At 36.5% G+C, this 24711-nt stretch overlaps 1 protein-coding gene across 1 annotated transcript in view; it reads left to right on the top strand.

Moving 5' to 3' along the window:
- The window catches only part of DMD (dystrophin), a 2084073-nt gene that overhangs the window by 1545985 nt on the left and 513377 nt on the right, over positions 1 to 24711 (top strand). Inside the window, 2 exon segments of the mRNA NM_001003343.1 lie at positions 1621 to 1832; positions 21871 to 22025. Of these exon segments, the coding sequence (NP_001003343.1) occupies positions 1621 to 1832; positions 21871 to 22025 (367 nt within the window).

The raw sequence follows: 24711 nt of genomic DNA, 5'->3' as shown, positions 1-24711 counted from the left end.
GGATGACAGTATCCCTTGGCAAAAGGTTACTGTGCTTCTCCAAGTGGTTTCTCCTCATGATTCTCAGCTTTGGGTCACTTTTCCCTCCCCTAATTTCTTGGTTCTAGATATAGTAACAGCTTCACTGCTGCAAGGCCCAATTTCTTGTATTATCTTTGGTGATGTCCTACACCCGGATTATGTTATAATTTGTTCATCTATAAATAAGTCTCTCAGATTATCCAGGCCAGAACACAGAGGAAAATGTAAGTCAAGCTAAGATATTCCAGAGGACAGTAGGGAAACAATGAAGGTTTTAAATGAGGGAGTGGGGTGATCGGATTTATATTAATTATTACTCTCTCTATAGTGTGAAAGTTGCATTATAAAACAGATACTTGAGATGGATGGGGCTAGCGAGTCTATTACAGACGTGTAGGCAAAAAATGATAGAGCTTTGCAGTGAGAATATGTGAAAAGTGGGAAGGAGCTCTGTATGAGAGAAATTAGCAACCAATTATATATGGTATTTATTGAGACCTCGGGAAAAATCTAGATTATCTGTCAAGTTTTGCTTAAGGGTTAAAGTTGATAGTGGTTTTATTACTTATCTTTCTAGAACATTATTTCTATTTTATGAAATCAGCTTAAAGAAAAGATAATGTCCTTAAAAGAAAAAAATAATGTAGTTGTGTTTATTTTTAGTATACTAAAATAAAGTACTTCAGAGCAGAATAGATAAGGGCATCTTCATCTTTGACTTATAATGATACCAAAAAATGGCCTCCATATAAGCCTGTCTTACGGAATATAACCAGTATGAATTCTTAGATATTGTTAAAAGATGTTTCCAGTAGGCTTAACTGCTCTTGGGTTGCCCCAGAAGAAAACTCCAGGAAAAGGTTCTGAGGGCATGTGGTTTATTTGGGAGTTGAGGGATATATCAGTAGGGGAATGAGCAAGGTAGAGAAAAGTAGAGTAGTCAATAAAGGATGGTGCGTTATCAAGCAGGTTATTTATTTCTGTGGGCCACTGGAACTTTATCCCACTAGGAGAACTCTGAAACTATTGTAAAATAAATGCTCCCCAGTTAATCGCTTCTGGCATGAAGGGGTCTAAAATATTCATACTGCAAGACGTACCATCAGTCCTTGGTTACAGACTGCTCTTGGGAGGTAGGGTGGCAGGAACCATAGATCCCTTGGTATATCTAGCCTGCTACTTAGGTGGCAAAACAAATTCTTTGTGGCACCACAAAGCCTTCAAGGAATGAATTGCAAGTGATAGTATCAGACGTCAAGTTGTTGAACACTGAAACAATAAGGGCAAGGGGGTTCAGAGATTCTGCTCTAGTACCTTTCTAAAATATTATTCATATTTGGCGTGGGGATTGAGAATAGGCAGAGTTAAATTTTTCATAGACTACTGATGTTCTAGGTCACCTCGAGGACAATAACTTAACCTCATGTTTGCCATTGGCAGAAGTAAGGAATTCTGTTGTCTCCATTATTCTAGCTGTAACACAATGAATAATTTTTTTAATGAATAATATAAAAAGTGAGATCGTCTTTGAAGTTTACATTTCAAATGTCTTCTCCAGGCTAGCATTTACTCTTATATTTGTTTTTCCTTTCATTCCAGTTGAAAGAATTCAGAGTCAGTGGGATGAAGTACAGGAACATCTTCAGAACCGGAGGCAACAGTTGAATGAAATGTTAAAGGATTCCACACAATGGCTGGAAGCTAAAGAGGAGGCTGAGCAGGTGTTGGGGCAGGCCAGAGCCAAGCTTGAGTCATGGAAGGAGGCTCCCTACACAGTAGATGCAATCCAAAAGAAAATCACAGAAACCAAGGTTGGTATCACAGATACGTTCTCAAAATAAAATACCAGTTATACTGGATAAAATTATAACGTGGTTGAAAATTTAATGATTTTTAATGTAAATTTATTCAAAGAAAATTACATTTGAGCCAAAATGAGAACAGTATACTTTTCATCCAGAGTAGGGATTAGAAGAAAATTGATGGCTAATATCGGTCTTAACATTAATTTTGCTTAATCCAGATATCATAGGCTGGTATTTCACATTACATCATCTTTTGAGATCACTTCAAAGTTGATATACATAGTTGTGTGGTAGCATAAAGTTAGTCACTTGGGATTAATTCTTTTCTAAACAGTAAGAGGTCCGCCCCTTCCTATGTAGGGCCCTGAATGGAGGAGGAGAAGTGTAAGGATAAGGTGTATTTTCACTTTCTCCTCCCAGTCTTTGACCTCCAAATCAATTTCTTTTTTTTTTTTTCAAATCAATTTCTATACTTCTTTCTCTTCCTTCTCTTCTTTCCTCCCAAAACTCCATCATGTATCTGTCCACTTCAGTCGAGGACTCTTTGTAGTAAAAGAAAGAGAAAAGGGGAAGGAAATAAGATTTGTTTAATAACTATGTTTTATCAGGTGTCATGCATGATGCTTTACATGCATTTAATTCTTTCAAACCTCATGTTTATGGGTCACTTGGGAAAGTCCTTAAATGCTAAGCAGAAAAGTAAAACTGTGAGAACTTGATTAGATTGAATTTTTTATTAAAAGCCTCTATAGATGGTTATTTTTTTCTGGTAGAAAAAGGCCTTCTGCTAAACAATTGTCTGAATCACAGATTAGCTATGTCATCTGAGGAAAAAAAAGCCTTATATTGTGGTTTTCTCAGATGAAGTGACTTCCATTTCTAAATGAGTCAGTGTTTAGGCTGTGCTGAGCTACATGGCATATGTATTTATGCTAGGTTTATTTAAAAAATAAACCCTGAATTTTCAATAGTTTAATACAATAAAGATGAATTCCCTAGTTGTATCATACTCCAATGCAGGTTGAAGTATCCTACCTGGGAGCTCTCTCATAAATAGTGACTTGAGGAATCCAGGCTTTTCCAATTTTGTGAAACTATCATCTTAAAATCATGGCTGCCCAAAGTCACTGCAGGAGAGTAAGAGAGAATGTGGCTGGTTTATCCATGAGGTTCTATGGACAGGCCTAGAGATTATGTCCATCACTTCCACCCACCCCCTCCCTTGACCAGAACATGTTCCCAATTTAACATCAGGAGGAATATATGGGAAGAGTGAGCCAAAGAGCTTTTAGCCAGCCTCAGCTGTAGCTACGTCTCCAAAGGACCTGGGGCTGCTAGGAGGACAAGGTTTTTGCTTATGTAACAAGAATGTTAGAAAGTCATTTAGGATTTTACAGATTCATCATTACCTCTGCTGGAAGCAATTATTTCTTTCATGAGATACTTGTTGTCACTAGGATTTTTTCCTTTAGTTGAACACAGAAGGTATAGGAATTTCTAATGCTGATGTTCCCAATTCTTGGTTTCACTATGGGAAAGATAGAATTCATACAGCTATTCTTGAAGGCTCTGGTCTAATCCGTAAGGTACTGAGTATGTTATGCCATTTCTTATTCCTCTCCACAAACTGAAGATTCTATGAATCTAGCAGGTCTTGGAAGAAAGTGGTTAACTATGGGGAGGAATTAACAGGGAAAAGAGTTTGGGCTGACCCTTGAGTTAGAAGAAGGGAAGCAGAAATGAGAGGCATATAGTGATACATTTGATAAGGGTAAGAAGACTCTGCACATTGGCACATGAGAAATCTTAAAGCCTATAAGAATCTTAAAGTGATGGCAAGAATGATTAGGGTTTTACAGCCCTTAGGAAAGCAAGGGGCTTTAAATAAGAGATAAAAAGAAGTGCGCAAGAAAATATGAAAGGATAAAACAAAACAATTTCATCGTCAAAACAAAGAATATGTTTTAAACACCTAAAACAAAGACAAGTTGGTATTATAATTGCTATCCTTGTCACACTTTCAAAATAAAAAAATTTCTTTTCAATTGTCAGCTAAAACTACGTTATAAAAATAGCTCAGCCATTATCTATAGAAACTGATGTTTTTATTTGTGTTCTATATTTAGGAGTTCAATGATATATATAAATAAATATATTCAATATATACATTTGAACACACACACACACACACACATATATATATATAGCTATACCATCAGTATATGTTCATTATATAGATAAAGGTGATTAAAGTTTTATTTTTCCATCCATTTCCTAAATGACTTATGCTAAAGCTAAAAGTAATCCTAATGGTAATACTAACATTTAGCAAGTACTTGCTAATTGTCAAATATTGTGCTAATCATTATACATACATTGGCTTATTTCACCCTCTCAGGAATCCTCCATGAAACTATTATTGTTCCAGTTCACAGGTGAGAAATCGAAGCCTAGAGAAGTTCAGAAAATTCTCCTAAAATATCAGAGTTAGGATGTGAATGCACAGTGATTACTCTTGTAGATGACTTTACAGATTTTTGTCTTCTACTCATTGTCTTCTATGTGGCTAGAAAAAATCAAGAAAACACTGTGAAGATCAGAAAGGAGACAACTGTAATTATGAATTGACAAATAAGATCATATTATTAGTAAGCCAACAGGTGGGAAATGAAAACCATGAAACACTATACTAGGGAGAGGTTTTCATATTCTGTTATACTATGAAAAACTAAAAAGATTATTGCAAATTATATCTCCTTTTTAATGAAACTACAACTTTTAATTCTTCTAAAAGTCAGGGAGCATATAAAATGGAGATCTGGCCTTTATGTCTAATATGTTATCACTACTGAGTGGAAATAGCTGGCTTTTCACTTATAATTTTCTTTTATGAAGAAAGGACGAAAATAGACATAAAGAGGCATTGGATAATTTGAGCAGGATCTCCTTGCTCCATAAATTCTTTCCGAGTCTCTGTGCCTAAGATTAGCAGGAGAGCTGGTGAGCCTCGTAAGGCAATCATCAGGCTGTGTCTACAGAGGTGGAGAGCTGTGATTAAAGCAACCAGCCTCCCTTGCAGCAGCGTCACTGATGACTACCCTCACTGTCACAGTGGAATGGTTCCAAAGGCAAGCACCAGTAGTATTATACTCTTGGAAAATTTAAACCAGTCATTGTACCTGAGCTAAAGAAAAATTCATCTACAATTCTGATATTTTTATGATTCATAATTACTCATCTTTATCTGTATCACTTCCATTTCTTATCTACATATTTTCAATGTCCTAATAGAGATAAAATTTTGAATTCTGACTTTAAACTTAGTGTCATTACAAAAATATCTATATATTTTGTTTTATAACTTTTTATAATTATCATTTTAAGTTATTTACAATATCTCATTAAGTTCCACCCTCAACCATTTCCTTACTGATAGGACATTCAGACAGCCTCCTCCTCTTGGTTAAAAATAGTGAAGAAAAAAATGGGGACAACAACAAGCATATCACAGAAAAGGAGTCAATCTGAGGAAACATCCAGGGATGGTCCATTTTGAAACCATAGTCAGCCTGGAAGGAGATGGCAACAGGAGAGTCTTGATTTATCAAAAGAACAAGCTATAGATAGCCCATCATTTAGATAATTAATGAGCAGGTCATTAAGAGATGCCCATGATATTGCAGTTTGTTTCCTATATAACCCTTAATTTATTGGAAACCAAAACACAATGTAGTAAGTAGCTGATTTTGTTAACCATATGACATCATTTGATCTTCTCTGTGGTCCTGGTAAAACAATACTTTTTTTTTTTTTTTGAGATGGAAAGACAGATGTTAGGGAAAATCATACAGGATTTCCATTTTAATCAAACTCTCTGCCAATAAACTATGACAGAATCCTGTGAGAGATGATGCCATTTAACTTTCATAAGAGGTAAGATGGTGTGACATTGGCAACCTAAAACTGCCAGCAGCGGGCATCGCGGGATTTATTTTATTTGGCAGAATCTTGGTTGACTTCACAACCTGTTCCCCAGACTATTAAGATTGGTCCAAACTTGGCAATGAGTTCTTTGGAAAAATTATTTCTTGATGATTTTAAGCTTTCTTTTCCAGTGTCAAGAGAGATTTACCCAGGCTCAGAGTTTTCATTTATTTTTTCCCCTTTCAGCTTTTGAAAGAGAAATTCCTTTTTTGTCTGCTTTGTGATTGCTTTTGTGTCAAATTCAGCATAAAAGCTTTTCAAACGTGACGGCATTAGCTGTTTTGTGCTTGGCTGAGCTAAGAGTACATGAATTCAATAGAGAAGTGAAATCTTGTTTGAGCCTAGCTGATTTGGCTCTATAATACTTAAAACTATCTGAGGCGAGAAATCCAATAATTTATCAAATTATTAAATAAACATTTCCAATGCTGCAAAATATCTCTGTTTTGAAGACATTCTTAAGGGAACTTGAAACATAGATATACTGTAATCACATAATTAATTTAAAAAGTTGAACTTGTTACATATAGTAAATACAGTAGGCATTCAAGGATCTCAAATTATTTTACTAGGAAAGAAGCTAATGGAGAACTTCTTCAAATATGGAAGTAGAAAATTGTAGTTTTAATTATTTGGGGGGATAGGTGTTATTAGATCATATCCTTATCTGCCATAAGGACATGCACAGTAGTGGAAGCTGAATTTTCTTTACAAATATTTTATTCACTTTTTGACTTACACAAAATAAAATCAGCAAATTGCTTCACACTAGTAGTTTGAGGTTTGGATTTCTGATACTGTAATGTAAAACATCAGAAATCTTCTTGCCAGGACCTGCCATTTCTTCATGCATTTTCTTTATTCCCTTTTATTCTCCCCTAAAGCTTCCACATGATTAAGAAGAAAGAATCAATAACCTAATTGCATTTTTCCTCCCAAAGTATGTATGAAGCTATTATACTTCTCAAAGCATACAATCAGAGTGCTTTCTACATCACTGATAGAGCAGAGGAAGTAATGGGCTAGTTTCCCCAGGTACTGCTATACTATATAAATATTTAATGCACAGTCACCAAGACTTGAATAATATTATGCTCTGATTACACCATATTTTGCCTTCTTTCCTTTTCATAGTTCAACTTATCATGCACAAAAATATAATGTAGCAACTCTATAAACATACTCCTCCATAAAAGCAACAAATTGCAAAAATTGTCAAAATTGCCTTTTCTGAACTCAGGAAATTAACCAGAGGTTGACAGCATTTTATTAACTACTAAACTTCAGTAAGAACAGCAGGGTTTGAGGCTTTTTAACTTGGCCTATTCCATCACTGTCTGCCAGCTCCAAGTAGTTGTGAGAATTAGCAGTCTTAGAGCCACCTGAGAGGGAAGACCAGGATTGGAGTTCCTCAGAAAGACCCATATCATTCGGAGAACTTTATTACTATTTGATCTGTCTTGCAGCTCCCTAGAACAAACCTATAAACAAGGCCTTGTCATTCATTATTTGACCTGACTTTGCATTGACTCCCAGAAAAAACCCTATCCCCAGAATGTCTTTTCAAAACAAACAGCAGCATTGTTTAAATAGTAACTGCCTGAGGCTGTGATACCAGTTGAGATAATCATGGTCTAGAGAAAAACTGAAAAGGAAGATCTGGGGAATGAGATGTTCTCAGAGGTCTATGAAAAGCCCTGACATATTCATGGGGGACTTAGAAGTCTCCACGCATGTCTTGCCAAATAGAGAATATCAATAAAGAGATATAAATTATAAACAGGAGCCAAATGGAGATTCTGGAGTTTAAAAGTATAATAATTGAAATGAAATTTTTCCTAGAGGAGTTCAACATCATATTGGAGCTGCCAGAAGAGTCAGTGAATTTGGTCAATAGGAATGACCCATGCCAAGGAAAGGACAGGAGAAAATAATTAAGAAAAATACAGGAAACCAAAACTGATAGAATTGAGGGGAGAAATAATTCAACAAAAACAAAGATTTCAGTACCCTATTTTAATAATGGACGAACTGGGCAGAAGGTCAACAAGGAAATAGGAGACTTGGAAAAACACTAGGAACTAGCAAGACCTAACAGTCTTGCATAGGGCACTTTACCCAATAATAACAGAGCACACATTCTTCTCAAATTGTACATGGAATATTCTTTAGTACTGACCATATGTTAGGTCATGAAATAAGTCTTAATATATTTAAAATGATTTCAATTAAATAATGTCGATTCTCTAACCATCATCAAATGAAATTAAAAATCAATAATAAAAGTTAATTTGAGAAATTCACAAATATGAGAAAATGATATAGTACATTCTTATTTTTTTAAGATTTTATTTATTCATGAGAGACACAGAGAGAGAGAGAGGCAGAGAGAGACAGAGAGAGAAGCAGACTCCATGCGGGGAGCCTGACATGGGACTCAATCCCAGGTCTCCAGGATCATGCCCTGGGCCGAAGGCGGCACTAAACCGCTGAGCCACCCGGGCTGCCCTGATACAGTATATTCTTAAGTAACCAATAGGTCAAGAAAGAAATCGCAAAGCAAATGCAAAAATACTTTGAAATTAATGAAAATAAAAACAGAACATACTGAAACTTATAAGATGCAACTAATGTTGAGAGCAAAATTTATAGCTATAAATATGTGAATTAAAATAGAAGAAAGATCTTGGGGGAGGCTGGGTGGCTCAGTTGGTTAAGCATCTGACTCTTGTTTTTGGCTCAGGTCATGATCTCAGGATCGTGCAATGGAGCCCCACATCGGCTCCACGCTGGGCATGGAGCCTGGTTAAGATTCTCTCCCTCTTCCTCTACCTCTCTGCCCTTTCTCTCTAAAAAAGAAGAAGGGATCCCTGGGTGGCGCAGTGGTTTGGCGTCTGCCTTTGGCCCAGGGCATGATCCTGAAGACCCAGGATCGAATCCCACGTCGGGCTCCCGGTGCATGGAGCCTGCTTCTCCCTCTGCCTGTGTCTCTGCCTCTCTCTCTCTCTGTGTGACTATCATAAATAAATAAAAATTTAAAAAATAAAATCTTAAAAAAAAAGAAGAAGGAGAAGGAGAAGAAGGATTTCAAATAAGTAACCCAATCTTCCACTTTAAGAAATTAGAAAAAGAAAATTAAACCTAAGGCAAGAAGAAAGAAGGAAGTAATAAATATTACAGTGAAATCAATGAAACAGAGGAAAGAAAAATGAGAGAAAATCAAAAGATTTAAAAGTTAATTATTGAAAAGATCAACATTGACAACCCTTTAGTTCAACTGACTGAAGAAAGGAGAGAACCAACCTTATAGAAATAAAAAGGATTATAAGAGGATATTGTGAATGAGAGAAATAAGAAATATGAATATACTTATAACAAGTGTAGAAATTGAATTGATAGTTTTAAGACTTTTCCAAAAAAAGAACCAGGCCCAGACGGCTTCACTGGTGAATTTTACCAAACATTTAAAGATGAATTAATAGCAGCCTTTCACAAAATCTTCCAAAACATCGAAGAGAAATGAATATTCTCAACCAAAGGTATGACAGGAAAAAAACCCACTACAAACCAAATATACCTCATGAATATAGACTCAGAAAGCCTTAAGAAAAATACTATGAAACCTAATAAAGCAACAGATTGAAAGGATTATATACCATGACTAAGTGAAGTTTATTCCAGGAATACAAGGTTAGTTTAACATACAAAATTGAATCAACATACAGATTTTCCTTGACTTACGATAGAGTTATATCTCAATAAACTTATCATAAGTTGAGAATACCATGAGCCAAAATGCATTTAATACACCTAACCTATAAAACATTATAGCTTAGCTAGCCCACCTTAAATGTGCTCAGAACACTTATATTAGCCTACAGTCAGGCAAAATCATCTAACACAAAGCCTATTTTATAAAAAAAAGTATTGAATATCCCATGTAATTTATTGACTACTGTACTGAAAGTGAAAAAGAGCTATTATATGGGTACCAAATGGCTGTAAGTGTTATCAGTTGCTTACTCCTCATGGTAACATGGCTGGATGGGGGCTGTAGTTTACTGCTACTGCCCAGCATCCTGAGAGAGTATCATACTCATTAGTCTGGGAAAAGATCAAAATTCAAAATTTGAATTATGCTTCCACTGAATATCTGTCACTTTCACACCATTATAAAGTGAAAAAAATTCCTAAGTCAAACCATCCTAAGTTGAAGCTGTCTACAGCAGTAAAATAAAGGACAAAACCCACATGGTCACTTCAATAGTTGGAGAAAAAGCATTTGACAAAGTCCAAACTCTTTCATGAAGAAAAAAAAGCCCCACACTCAACAAATTAGAAATAAAAAGTGTTAGAGGTTGAATAGTGTCTCCTTAAAAATGCATTGAAGGCCCAACCTCTGGTATTTGTGAATGTGTTCTTATTTGAAAGGAGATTAATGACATGATTAAGTTAAGATGAGGCCATACTGGAGTAGGATGGGTTCTTAATCAAATATGACTGGTGTGCTTATAAGAAGAGTTAAAGAGGCAGACACAGAAAGAAGAATGCCATGTGAAGACACTCACCACTGGGAAAACACCATGTGATGACAAAGGCAGAGATTTAAGTGTTACAGCTGTAAGACAAAGAACACCAAGGATTGACAGGTACCACCAGAAGTAAGGAAGAGGCAAGGAAGTATTCTTCCTTATAGGTTTTAGATGGTGCATAGCCTGCTGATACCTTGACTCCAGAACTGTGAGACAATACATTTTGTCCCTTTAAGCCAGCCAGTTTGTGGTATTTTGTCCTGGAAATCCTAGGAAAATAATACAGAAGGGAAATTTCTCAACCTGATAAAGGGCATCAAAGGAAAGCTTACAACTAACATCATAGTATAAGACTGAAAGCCTTCACCTATGATCAAGAACAAGGTAAGGATGGCTACTCTCACCACTTGTATTTACCACTACGCTAGTTCAGGCCAGGGCAATTAGGCAAGAAAAATATATAAAAGTCACCCAGATGGGAAAGGAAAAATAAAACTATCCATTTGCAGATGACATGATCTTTTTTTTTTTTTTTTGACATGATCTTGTATACAGGATATCCTAAGGAGTATTAAAATGAATAAATTCAGCAAGTTTGCAGATTGTAAGATTGAAATACATAAATAAAATATTTTTCATACACAAGCAACAAGTAATCTGAAAAATGAAATTCAGGAAATTAATCCATTTAGAATAACATCAAAAAATAAAATACTTAGGAATAAATGCAAGACTTTTATACTGCCAACTACAAAGCAATGTTGAATGAAATTAAAGAAGATATATATATAAATGGAGAAAATATCCCATGTTCCCAGACCAAAAGATTAAATATTATTAGATAGCAATATCCTCAAATTGATCTATAGACTTTATTCAGTCCTCATCAAAATTCTAGCTGCTCTTTCTGCAGAAATAGACAAGTGGATCCTAAAATCTATACTGAAATGCAAGGGACAAAGAATAGCCTAAAAAAACCTTGAAAACAACAGTTAGGGGACTCACACTTTCAAATTTTAAAATATACTATAAAGCTACCATAATTAAGACAATATGGTGTTGACAAGAAGATAGATATCTAGATCAATGAAATAAATAAATAAAATTGAAAGTCTAGATGTAAAACCTTGCTTTTAAGGTAAATTGATTTTTTACAAGATTGCTAAGAAATATTGCAAAAGAATAGTCTTTTTAAACCCTTGTGCTTGGATAATTAAATATTCACATACAAAATAATAAAGTTTGACTCCTAACACCATACACAAAAATTAACTCAAAAAATGGATTATAATAGAGCTAAATATAAGAACTAAAAGTTTACTTTTTTAAGGATGTTTTTATCTTAGAGAGAGGGCAGAGGGACAGAGGGAAAGGGAAAGAATCCTCAAGCAGACTCCCTGCTGAGCACAGAGCCCTACATGGGGTTCAATCCCAGGACCCCAGATCTTGGACCTGAGACAAAATAGAAACTTAACTTACTGAGCCTCCCAGGTGCCCCAAGAACTAAAACTTTAAAACTGTTATGACACTATATGAGTATGATAAGTTAGGCAATGTTTTCTTCTATATGACATCAAAAGCCAGAGTGACAAAAGAAAAAATACACAAGTTGGACTTCATCAAAGTTAAAAACTTTTGTGCTGCAAGTGATGTCATAAAGAAAGTACAAAGACAGCCCACAGAATGGGAAAAAATATTTGCAAATATCTGATAAGGGACTTATATCCAGAATACATAAAAAACTTTATAATTCAACAAGAACAAAAGGATAGCCCAATTACAAATCAACAAAGGATTTTAATAGTTCTTCAAAGAAGATGTACAAATGGCTAATAAGCCAATGAAAAGATGGTCCACATCATTAGTCATTAAGAAAATACAAATGAAAACCACAAGGTACCACTTCATACTCACTAGGGTGGTTGAAATAAAAAAGATGATAATGAGTGTTGACAAGAATGTGGAATTATTGGAACCTTATACATTGCTGTTGAAGATGTAAAATGGTACAACTTTGGAAAAAAGTTTGGCAGTTCCTGTAGGTATTAAACATGAAATTTCTATCTGACATAACAGCACCACACTCAGGTATGTATCCAAGAGAAGTAAAAACATACATCTACACAAAACCTTTAGACAGATGTTAGTAGCAGAGTTATTTGTGATAGCCAAAAAGTGGAAAGACCCCACATGTTTATCAACTAAGGAATGTTTTTTTTTAAAGGTGGTATATCCAACAATGGATTGTTATTTGGCAATAAGAATTAATAAAGTACCAGTACCTGCTATAACATGGATGAACCTCAAAAACATTTGCTGGATGAAAGAAGCCAATCAAAGAAGACCACATGTTTCATGAGTCCATTTGTATGAAGTATCTAGTAAAGGCTAGGGGAGGGAAAGAATGGACGATGGAAAGGGACTGTTAATGGTACAGGGTTTCTTTTGGATTTGAAGAAAATGTTCCATAATTAGATTGTGGGGATGCCTGGGTAGCTCAGTCAGTTGAGCATCTGGCTCTTAATTTTGGCCCGAGTCGTGATCTCAGGGTCATGAGTCCAGCCCAATGTTGTCTCCCTGCACAGCAGGGAGTCTACTTGAAACTCTTTTTCTCTTCCTCTGTGCCTTGCCCTCCCCCTAAAATAGCAAATAAATAAATCTTTAAAAAATTAGATTGTGGTGATGGCTTTTTTGAATCTATTAAAAACCAATAAAATATACATTTAAAATGGATAGATTTTATGCTACATGAATTATATCTCAAAGTTGCTTTCAAAAGATGTATCTGCATATCATGAAGACTGCAGATCTTTTCTTGTCTCTTCAAGTTTATATACTGCTTTAGAAATGTAGTTTCTCATCATATATTAGCAACAGAACCTATTCTGTATGGGTCATTATACTAGCTTATTCTATCCCTGGCCCTGGCCCCAAACTATTTGGAGATGATAGAGTTGCCCCTCCTGAGATAGGGTCATACCTGACTAGCTTTATCTGTCAGGATAATCTAAGTTATACCACAGTAACAACCTTCAAATCTAGAGGTTTAACACAAAGTTTGTATTTTACTAATGTTACGAGTCCATTGGAGATTCACAAGAAGGTTCTACTTAGCTTATTTACTCAGGGACCAAGGCTGATAATAGCTGAGTCTTGATATATATACTTGGATGATTAAAGAGGCAGGGAACATGAAAAATACCATCAGTTCAGAGACCTTAGGCCTGTAAGTGACAAGTAACCATAATCAGTTACATAGACCTCCCTGATTCAAGTGTGTCATAAAGAAAGTACAATGGGGGTGCAGATGGCATGAAGATACACAGAATGTTTGTGGACAATAATGTATTCTACACGGTAGGCTCATGGGGTTTGAAAAATAGCCAAGAAAAATGCCACTTTCTGGGGATCTGTCCCCTGGCATTCTCTCTGGAGTCATTTCCACCCAACCATTTCCATACCCTCTCAACCAGACTTCTCTTAGATGCCTGGGGTAGCCGGGTGATTTCTTAATTGCAACACTACTTAAGCCTTTTAATAAAGTCAGCAAATTAAAGACAGAGCCCAGATAAAGAGAATGCTTTCTAAAATGTCATAATGAAATTAAGGTAATGAAGTACTTGGAGGGCTCTCCTCCCTTCTTTTTTGTATAAAACTTATTCCAAAGAAGCTGGAAGAGAAATGGGGCCTGAAAGTAAAGAGGGAGGAAAATAAATTGTATGCCATTAGTTTAATTATGAAAATTCATTACATGAAGCCATGTAAGACAGAAAATAATGGAACTCTAATGGGTTGGCCGATAACACATTTACTAGCCTGCTCTCAGCTTGTAGTCATTGTTGAAAGGACAAAAAAGTAACAACTTTGGTATGTAGTCCTCAAAGCTATTGAAAAGATTAATCATTTCCAGTAAGCTGGAAAATGAGGGCCATTTTCTTAAATAGTATCCCCTGTATAGAGTGTTACCTTCTGAAACAGAGTTGTTTGGTAATGTCAGAGGTTTAATAGATGAATCTTGAAGTTAATGGTGAGAGGCTTTACTTTTGAAATAGCTTCCTTACAGATATTTTAACATTTCTATTATAAATCCATAAAGAGGTTTTATAGGTCATTTTAATTCACACAAGCAAGAAAGAGTGTTTCTTTTTCCCAATAGAGATTTATAGAACATTAATTCATACTTAGGACTAAATTGTTTAGTGATTTTTTTAATAAACCAAATCTGTATTTTTTTCTGCTGTCTTTGTTTGGCAATGTCTTACTTTATTATACACAATAATTTTCCAATCATGCTATAATCATCAAGGAGACTATTTTATATTCTTCGGTATTCAATTATAATAAGCCCAATCATTTGCCTTAAATTCATTTATATGGAAGCATATCTTCTTTAACTAGATTGAACTTTGAATATTGGAGTCAAGAAACTTGCATTTTTGTGATGCCTCTTTCACTGATTAGCTTTGTCACCTTCAACAAGTCACTTAACCTCTCAGAGGTTTTGTATTATCGTGTGGGCAATTATGGGATTGGGTCAGAGGAAAGGAAAAGGAAAGAGGATAATAAAAGATGAAAGTATATGTGTAGGTGAGGGTCCTCTAAAGGAGAGCCTCGTAATCTATGGAGAGAGGTTTGGACTTTGTCTTGTAGGTAATAGGGAGCCACTGAAAGGTTTTACAGAGGAGTGATATGGTTCTATTTACATTTCAAAAATACCACTTCAGCAACTGTTTGATGATGGAAGGGCTGGTTTGAGATGGAGGAAAGGAGCCCATAAAAACATTGTTGGAGAATCCAAGCAAGAAATGATGAGAGCCTAAGTTAAGGCAGTGGCAATGGAGGTAGACGACTTGGCTAAGGGAAAATTGTGATACACCCCCTCTTTGGGTGTGCTCCCTGCCTCCTCTTCCAGTGAAGTGCCAGTTACACTGCAGATGGAGAAGACTGGGCTAAGGACAGAACCCTGGAGAACATCAACATGTAAGAGAAAGATAGGAAAAGAACAACTTAAACCATAAGAGATTATAGAGGCTGCCCAAAGAGAGGGGGCTAGGAAAGGACAGACCCTCAAGAAGAGACTAACCAGTAGCACTAGTTGCTGCAAATAAATTAAATGAGAACCTAAGACTTTCCACAGACTCTGGCCACTGGTGACTACATCAGTTAACTCTTTTCACAAACATTCTGCATACCAGCACACTTCAGAATGTCAGCGGCACGCAATAAGCATTTATTTTTTTCATGAGGTGACAGCTTGGCTGGGGTGGCACTGCTTCATGCTGCAGGTCAAATGGGGTGGCTCCCCTCCACTTGTCACTCATCCTTCTCCAGGGATGAGCATGTAGCCCAGGGCATGTTTATCTTTTGGCGGTAGCCAAAACCACGAAGGGCCTAGCCCCATTGCAGGAGCACATTTCAAGCCTCTGCTGGGAGCAGTTCTATAAACACCCCATTAGGTTAGGCAAAGCAAGTCATAAGGCCAGGCTCACTGTCAAGGACCAGAAACTCAACTCGGCCTTCTGTACCAGGAAATTAAAAGTTAAATAGCAAAGGGCATGGGTATGGGGTAGGGTTAAGGATTGGGACTGCTAATCCAATTTATAGCAGTGATAGGTCAGAATAGTTTTAGTGGGGTGGTGTTGGCAAAAGCCTGATTCTGATGAGTTGTAGAGTGGCAGGAATGTAATCAGGTTGAGGAGACGAATGAATGTTGGCCTTCTAAGGAACTTCATTATGAAAGGAAAGCTAATGATAGAGAACAGGTTTTGTTCTTGCTGTTTAAAGATGAGGGGCGGGGAATCCCTGGATGGCTCAGCGGTTTAGTGCCTGCCTTCGGCCCAGGGCATGGTCCTGGAGTCCCGGGATTGAGTCCCACATCGGGCTCCCTGCATGGAGCCTGCTTCTCCCTCTGCCTCTGTCTCTGCCTCTCCCTCTCTCTGTGTCTCTGATGAATAAATAAATAAAATCTTTGAAAAAATAAAAAATAAAGATGAGGGGCTGGGGGTGGGGTGGGAGGACTCATTTTGAAGGCTGTGGAAAAAGACCCTGCAGAAAGACAAGAGACTGAAAAGACACAAAAAGTACACGGAGAAAGATCCCAGATCCCAGAATAGATGAGAGTCTTGATGGAGGAATCAGCTTCCCATAGCGCAAGAGTCACCTCTTCCTCTGAGATGGAAGAGAAGGATGAAAGATGTCATCTCTGTTTAGTGAAATGTATGCTTGTTACATTACACTGTGTCATTGTAGGCAGGGTCATTTGCTGTGAGATTTCTTCTAGTATGGATCATCAGGGTTTTGGCTGGAAACCACCCTAGATATTTCAGAGGAAATGTAATACCGATGACTGCTTCCATGGCTAATGGAGGAACTGAGGAACCCAGTAGGAGACAGTAGGGCAGACAGGAGTTTGGCAATATCAGAAAGCTATTGGCCACCTCCAGGGTGGGAGGTCTAACAAGGGTTACCAAAGTCCAGAAACCAGAAACATCTGGTGCTGACTCAAGCATCATGGGGGCTGCACAGTGGGTCCTGACACTACAAAGAAAAGGGCTTCCCCTTAGGAAATGGAGACACAAGGAAGGCTCTGCCCACATGGAGAGAAGGGGAAATTATACTTGAGTGTCCCCTTTCCTCTCGCTCTTCCATGACCTCTCACTGGCCTAACTCATCTAGAAGCCAACTAGCAAGAAATCCTGGGACATTGTCAACCCCGGAGGGGGTCAGTTCATCTGCAATACTGAGTAGAGTAGGAGATCACCAGAGAACAGATATAAAACCTAAGAAGCTCTTCACTGTTAGTTCACAGAACTAGATTTAAAAAAAAATGAATTTCTTAGTTCATGTATGCCAATATGGCAAATTGAGAGAAACCCAATATGTAGAACCTTTTGTCCATGAATATATTAGGATCCTACTTTATAATTTCCCAAGCAGTTTTGTTTTGAGTTTGGCCTCATGACAAACCTGAGGCTTAAGCAGAATAAGCACCTCCATCCTATTTTTCACACAACAAAACTGGGACACTGAAGGTTAATGACTTTCATAAGATCAAACAGCAAAACAATGGCCAAACAAGACTTCCTGGGAAGATGCCTTTTCATTACTCTGTGTTGCCTTCATGAAACTCCTTTGAGTCACAGTCATTAAAAATGTTAAACTCTAGCTCACCTGGAACAAATGGTAATTTCATTTGTAGGTGACTATCCCAAAACACATTTATAAGAAAATTTCAACAGCACTCGGGCAGCCCCTGTGGCCCAGCAGTTTAGTGCTGTCTTCAGCCTGGGGTGTGATTCTGGAGACCCCGGATCAAGTCCCGCGTCGGGTTCCTTGCATGGAGCCTTCTCTGCCCCCCCCGCCCCCCCGTCTGTCATGAGTAAATAAATAAAATCTTTAAAAAAAAAAAAGAAAATTTCAACAGCACTCAACCTTAAATTTTTAACTATAGGTCTATGTATTCACATGTATCTCCTGAATTAAAGGGAGACTTTTAGAGCTGCAGCATTATAGACAATGTCTATAAAATAGTGAGTCCCTTGCTTTGCCTTCAGTACAAGCTTACCCTTTGGTGAATATAGTGTGGTTCATTCAAAATAGTAGTAGTAGCAGCAGTAGTAGTAGTAATAGAAAAAAGGAATTATAAAGCTTTATTAGTAAAGCTAGTATTTATTGAATGCTTTGAATGGGCCAGGCACCATTCTAAATCTATTCCCTGGATTTTCTAAATTAACCCTCATGATAGTCTTTCGAGGTAGATGCTATTACTACACCCATTTGAGAAAGGAGAAAATCAAGGCACAGAGAAGACAATTAACTTTCCCATTTGTCACACAACTAGGAAGTGATCAAGCTGGGATTCAAATACAGCAGGCCCAAACTTTGAACGACTCCCTCTTTTCCTCCCTTGTTTTCTCCCACACAGGGTCAATATCCCTAAAAAAGAATTCTTGCAAATAAAAAATAAGGGAAGACCAACATTAAAATGAAAAAAATTTAATACTCAAAGTTTTTGAAATTAATTCAGGTTGTCTCATAGTCAACAGTCATTTTTCTGCCTAAAGTAAAGTATAAAATACCAAGCATGTACTAACAGCAGCACCATATTAGGTTTGAACATAAAATATTTCTTTCCTGGTTGGGGACACAATCTTTTGGGGATTTAGCATTTTATATTCTTCATAGAAAACACACACATATGTATGTACCCACAAAAATAATCTTTTTTTATAGGCTAGTGTTCACAGTATTTTAAATTTCTTCACACACTGTGATCACCATACAAACAATTCCCTGTAGCATATACCATTGTAAATGGAATCTGGAAATAAAAAGGAATGTGTGTGAATTCTACTGTATTTTTGAATTTACACTCCTTCTGTGATCTGGAGTTTTCACAGTAGTAGGCAAAACTGGTTAAGGTCATTGTTTGTAGTCTGAAAGACACTTGTTTAAAGTCCAAGTTGCTCAACATAGTACCTTAGGAGGAAGGGAAACAGTCTGTTGGGGTGAATGTCTTTACGAAGGGAGACAAGAATGCTGTTGTTGAGAACCTTAGAGTTGAGATAAGGGCCTTTGCCCTGTCAGTGTTGCTCAATCAAGGCCAGTGGGATTTTCTTTTTTTTAATCCTACATCCTTCTTAAATCTGGGCAGTATGCAGTGAGGGCTAGGGCTCAGTCAAGATTTCCTTAGGTATAAAAATCTCAATTTCAACGTGAATACAAATTTGAAGAAAAAAATATGGCTTGTGGTTTTTGTTTTGTTTTGTTTAAAAAAACAAATCAAAGTTTCTCAGAAAGCTCTGATTTAAAACCAAGCCTCACTCTTTTACCTATTTACTATGAAGTCTCTAGCTTTAGCTTGATATTTCTTTCCAGATTTTGGAAAATTCTATTATACTTTTCAACTTAAACTTCTGGGTATTATTTTATGAAGTGTAGATTAGAACCAAAGAGTGTATCCTTTTTCCTCTAGACTTTTCAAATAGCAACCCATGAGTGAGGGGTGGCTTCCAAGATTATTTATCTTTCTTAGGTAAAATAAGTTATTTTAATTGCATATATTAAAATTTTAGTTTAGGGTACCTGGGTAGCTCAGTTGGTTAAGCATCTGTCTTCAGCTTGGATAATGACCTCAAGGTACTAAGATTAAGCCCCACATTGGGCTCCTGGCTCTTCAGGGAGTATGCTTTTCCCTCTCCCTCTCTCTGTCTCTCATAAATAAATAAATAAAATCTTTCAAAAAAATAAATTTTTAGCTTATATTTTGTTACATTTATATGTATATATATGTATATGAGTTCTAATGTTGCTTTATCATACTTTAATAGAAAACAGTATCTCTTAAAAAGAATTAACTTGGAAAAAGGTAACCAAGTTATAGGTCTCATCACTGAGTGTTATGCTATATGTTGGCAAATCGAACTCCAATAAAAAACATATACAAAAAATTAAAAAACACTAAAAAAAAGTTATAGGTCTCAGTTTCGTGCATTCTTATGCTACCAATGAGAGATCGGAAAGTTGATGGATAATAAACTCTTCTTTAAAAATGCAAATACCATCTTATGGATAATAAAGGCCAATTACAGTACATATTATTTTAACACTGTAGGTTTGACTTAAGTAAGGAAGGGAAGGGAGGGAAAGGTAATTTTGTACCTTAGGATATTTCTAGAAAGGGAAAGCCTTCAGGGGGTATGTTTCACCCCCAAATGGTTTTTGAATAGTGTAAGGATCAAAAGTAGAAAATAGGAGCCATGGGGCTTGATAAAATGAGTATATCAGGAAAGGCCAACATTCCATAAGGATAAATTTTAATTGCTTCGTACTGCAGCAACTATTCTCTGTACCTTTAAAAACTCTCCCTTTTTCCTTTCATAGAAAAAGTTAGTGATACTGGCTTTAGATGCTTGGTACTAGTTTGGTTATTTGGCTCTATTTGTTATATGCAATAAATGCAATTATCTGTTTTGATTCAAGAAAAGAATGTTCTAGTTAACTGAGAAATGCCAGATTATATATACATTTTACATTTTCAAGGAATAGGAGTCCACCCAAACATACTGGAACTATGCTAAAATTACTATTGCTTGACTTTTATTATATAAACATCATACCAACATGAAAGAACAAATATTAAAACAAAAATGACTACTCTTCAGAAACATCAATTCATTTCAGTTTCCTGTATTCCTCTTCTGGTTCATGACTTACAGATTAAAGAAATACAGTATAGATAGAAATTGTGTTTTGTTTGTTACTCGGGATTTTGGTGCACATTTACTGCACATTAGACCATTGGGTTGATGCGTTATAATGTCCGCTCATTAAACATTGCAATTTTCTCATTTTTATGCAATATTAGTTAATGAAGCTCTTTATTCCTGTAATATATTTCTCTTCTTTTAAATATTTTATTAGAAGAAAATACCAAGAGTACAATTGCTAGGTCAGTGGGAGTAAGCATTTGTATGTCACTTGATGTCTATTGCCAGCTTGTCCTCATAGATACTGTTCCCAGCAGTAGTACATAGATATGCTAGTTTTACCACAGCCCTTCCGGCTTTAGGTTGTGTTTTTTATTAATGTAATTGGTGTCAGTTTGTGCCATCTTGATTTAATACTCTGTTTTTATTATTTAAAGTTAATTTTTAAAATAGAAATCTTTTATTCTTTCTCTTGTTTGAATTGCCTATTCCTATTCCTCTGTCCCTTTATCAGTAGATTAACCCACTATGTTGGGTTTGATATAACCATCTTAGCAACTGAATGCTTAGAAACTTCCTCTGTGCACTTAGAGCAGTGGTTAATTATGCTTCCAGATAAACCTATTATTGGTTTATTTATTTTATATGTGGTATGTCAAGTGATGAAATACATAACTGGATAATACTCAGTTGTCAAAGGCAAACAAGAAAGCATAGGTCATTTGGTATAGCAAAACTCTTACATTTGAAATTTTGTTCTAATTTTAAAAGATGATATTTATTAAAGTATTATGCATAAATTGGTCCTTCCAAAAAGTTCATAACCAGAATAACAGTACTGTTCTTTTGATGTTTAATATTTTCTATATGCAGCTGTAGTTGAATGCCAGTAGATGGCACTAATTACATAAACAATTCAACAAGTTAATGAAGAGGGAAAGAAATACGTGAGATTTGTTTTTCAGTTCAAATTTTGGTATGTGTCCCACACTCAATAATTATATGGGAGCTTATTTTTATAGTTTGTTCTCTCCCATGAGAAAAATAATTAAGCCCAGTTGATTTCCAATTAATTGTTACTAAATTGAAATGCCCAATACTGAGTATTGCTCAAGATGCTGCATTTGAAAAGTTTTGTCATGGTAAGTGGGTTAGTTTATACAGTCATGATTGGCTAAATCACACGGTAGGTTAAAATTCATCATATAGATATGTTCTGACCTGAGGATTCAGAGGCTATTTATGAAAAATTTCAAGAAACTGCAACTCAAGATTTCAGAGAAAACTGACATTCATTTTCTTTCTCATATGCATCCATAGCAGTTGGCCAAAGACCTCCGCCAGTGGCAGATAAATGTAGATGTTGCAAATGATTTGGCACTGAAACTTCTCCGAGATTATTCTGCAGATGATACCAGAAAAGTACACATGATAACAGAGAACATCAATGCCTCTTGGGCAAGCATCCATAAAAGGTATGAACTACATTATTTCTAAAACTAGTGTTGGCTATAATGATGGATTGGGTGGTGACCCTGGGTAGACCATGCAGATTTGTTTTCCTAATCCTGCTAAACTGGAGCTTCGGAGGATCCAAGGTGACAAATGCCATCTAAATTCACAGGCTTAAAAATTAATTAATTAATTAATTAATTAATTAATTCACAGGCTTGCCTTAGTCCTCTAGAATTTTAAAGATGAGGGACCTAAATACTGGTGAAATTAAGTGATTTGCTCACAGTTGCAAAAGTAGTGATATAACTAATAGTTTAGACAAACACAAAATGCTGATTTTTAGCCAGAAGATCCACTTAACAATATATTTTGAAAATTCTATCCAAAGAAATATTGTTCTATTCCACAGTGGCACATGCTGCCCCATTCTTAATCTGACAAGGAAGTCACTTTGAGTTTCATGATGGGATTATAAAGCTGTCCATGGTGCCTCACTCCACATTGTATCTCACTCCACATACTCAATGAGAAAATTTGTGTAGTATAACATGACTCAGAACTTCATTTCCCCTTCTGTATCAATGAAAATTAACAGCTCTTAGAGACACTATCTCCTCAAAGGAGATTCTCTGTCCACTCTTTTATTATCCACTCTTTTAACCCCTGTGCTTTTCTTTTAAAAGCATTTATCCTAATTTTTAAAAAGATTTTATTTATTTATTTATTTACTTACTTACTTATTTATTCATGAAAGACACACAGAGAGAGGCAGAGACACAGGCAGAGGGAAAAGCAGGCCTCATGCAGGGAGCCCAATGTGGGACTCTTGATCCCAGGTCTCCAGGATCACGCCCTGGGCTGAAGGTCACACTAAACCGCTGAGCCACCAGGGCTGCCCAGATTTATCCTAATTTTAAATAAAAACACGAATTATGTAACTAATTGTTTAATGTTGGTCCTTCATATTAGTCTAAACCCCCTAGGGACAGAGACCCTCTTTCTTATTTGACACAGCCTGAGGTCCTGAACCAAGTGATATAATGGGGAGCTGGTAAATTCTTGTTGAATAATGACCCTCTTTTCAAAATGTAGTTACCTTGTTCATGCTATGGTAAATTGAGGATTATTGGGCACTTATTTTTAGTTCTGACAAAAAAGGGGGAAAATGAGTATCTCTACAGTGATGGGGAAGACCATAGTGAAGGTAAACAAATTCCAGAAGATGACATGAATTACTGAAGACATCAGTTAGGTGGCCTTTATTAAGAAGAAAAGGCCTCCATCGAGGTGGGGCTGGAGGTAAAAAAAAAACAACAGATTTTAAAACAAGAGCAGAAACTCTTAGGAATAATGAGCTACTGATACACAGAAATTGAGAAAGCGAGTAAATCTTGTAATTGAGTTAGGGATTAGAGTGAAAACTCCTGGGAAACTGGATTTACACTAGTGGTACTGAGGGAAGAGAACAGCTCTAGTCTTGAATTCCAGACAGTGGGTGTTCAGATGGCCATGGAAAAGAAGATTCAACCTGAAGTTGGGGAGTTATGCTTGGGGTCCTATCAAATGGACCCTGGTGGGGAAAGGACAAGCTTGAATAGGGGAGTGATAATTGGAAAAAATTCGAAAAGTTATTGCCTCCTCTCAGTGGCAAGATTTGAATTTTCTGTTTCAAATACAGATCTGGTATCTGTTGAGTTCAATAAAGGTAGATTAGGCTTGGGATGACTTATGCATATGTGAGCTAATGTTATCAGAGACTCAATAGTTAGATCTCAATGGGAAATGCTTGTTTCTCAAAGAGAAGCCTCTTTGGGAAAGCAAATTAAGATCAGAAATGAATTTGGTGAGTTTCTGGAATGTAAGCTAAAAAGGGGCCAAAAAGAAAGCTTGTTCCTGGTACAAAACTAAGGCTGGGGTGGGAGGTCTATCCCATCTGTGCTGCCTTTTCTGGAAGTCCCATGTCTCCACATTCCCATGCTCCTCCAATGTCTAAGCGGCTTTCTCTTCTTTTAATCAGTTTCTTAAGATCTTGGATTCTTCAGAGAAGGGGCTCTCAGTTTATATTTTTTGACTTGGTGCCTAAAAATCTACCACCTAAGGAAGGTATATAGATATGTCTCCAATGGGTAAAGTTAAATAGAATGTTAGCAGCCAAATTACATTTTCCACTGGCCCATATAGAATCAGAAGTTTGCCAAACTAGTTTTGATTCATGCCTCTATAGTTCTTCCCATTCCTTTCTCACGTGTACTCTGTGAAAATCCATTCACTTGTGTCCTTTTAGTCCACTGATGACTATCCATTTATGCCATTTGCAGCTGACAATGATCTTTTGACTTTCAGACCCACATATCCTACTGACTTATTTCCATTTGAATGTCCCTCCCGCAATCTCAAACTGAATGGGCCCAAGGCTGAACTCATTTTTGCCCTCTTGCAACATTTTGCTCCAGATGCAGCCTGCTTCTCTTCCCATGATCCCTCTCTAGTGAACGTTACCAAAACCCATTCAGTTGCCAAATTGAAACTCATGCTTGACTCTTCCTTTTACAACCCCAATAGCTAGACTATCACAAAGCTGTTTAGTGCTGAAATAACTTTCAAATCCAGCCACTTCTCTTTATCCTTCCTCCTCAACTGTCAAGTTTTGCTTGAGTGACTACATCATTCACCTAACTGGTGTCCTTCCTTCTAGTCTTCCTGCTC

Source organism: Canis lupus, chromosome X (assembly GCF_011100685.1).
Source record: "Canis lupus familiaris isolate Mischka breed German Shepherd chromosome X, alternate assembly UU_Cfam_GSD_1.0, whole genome shotgun sequence".
Taxonomy (NCBI): Eukaryota; Metazoa; Chordata; class Mammalia; order Carnivora; family Canidae; genus Canis; species Canis lupus.
This window is presented reverse-complemented; position numbering and strand designations above follow the sequence as displayed.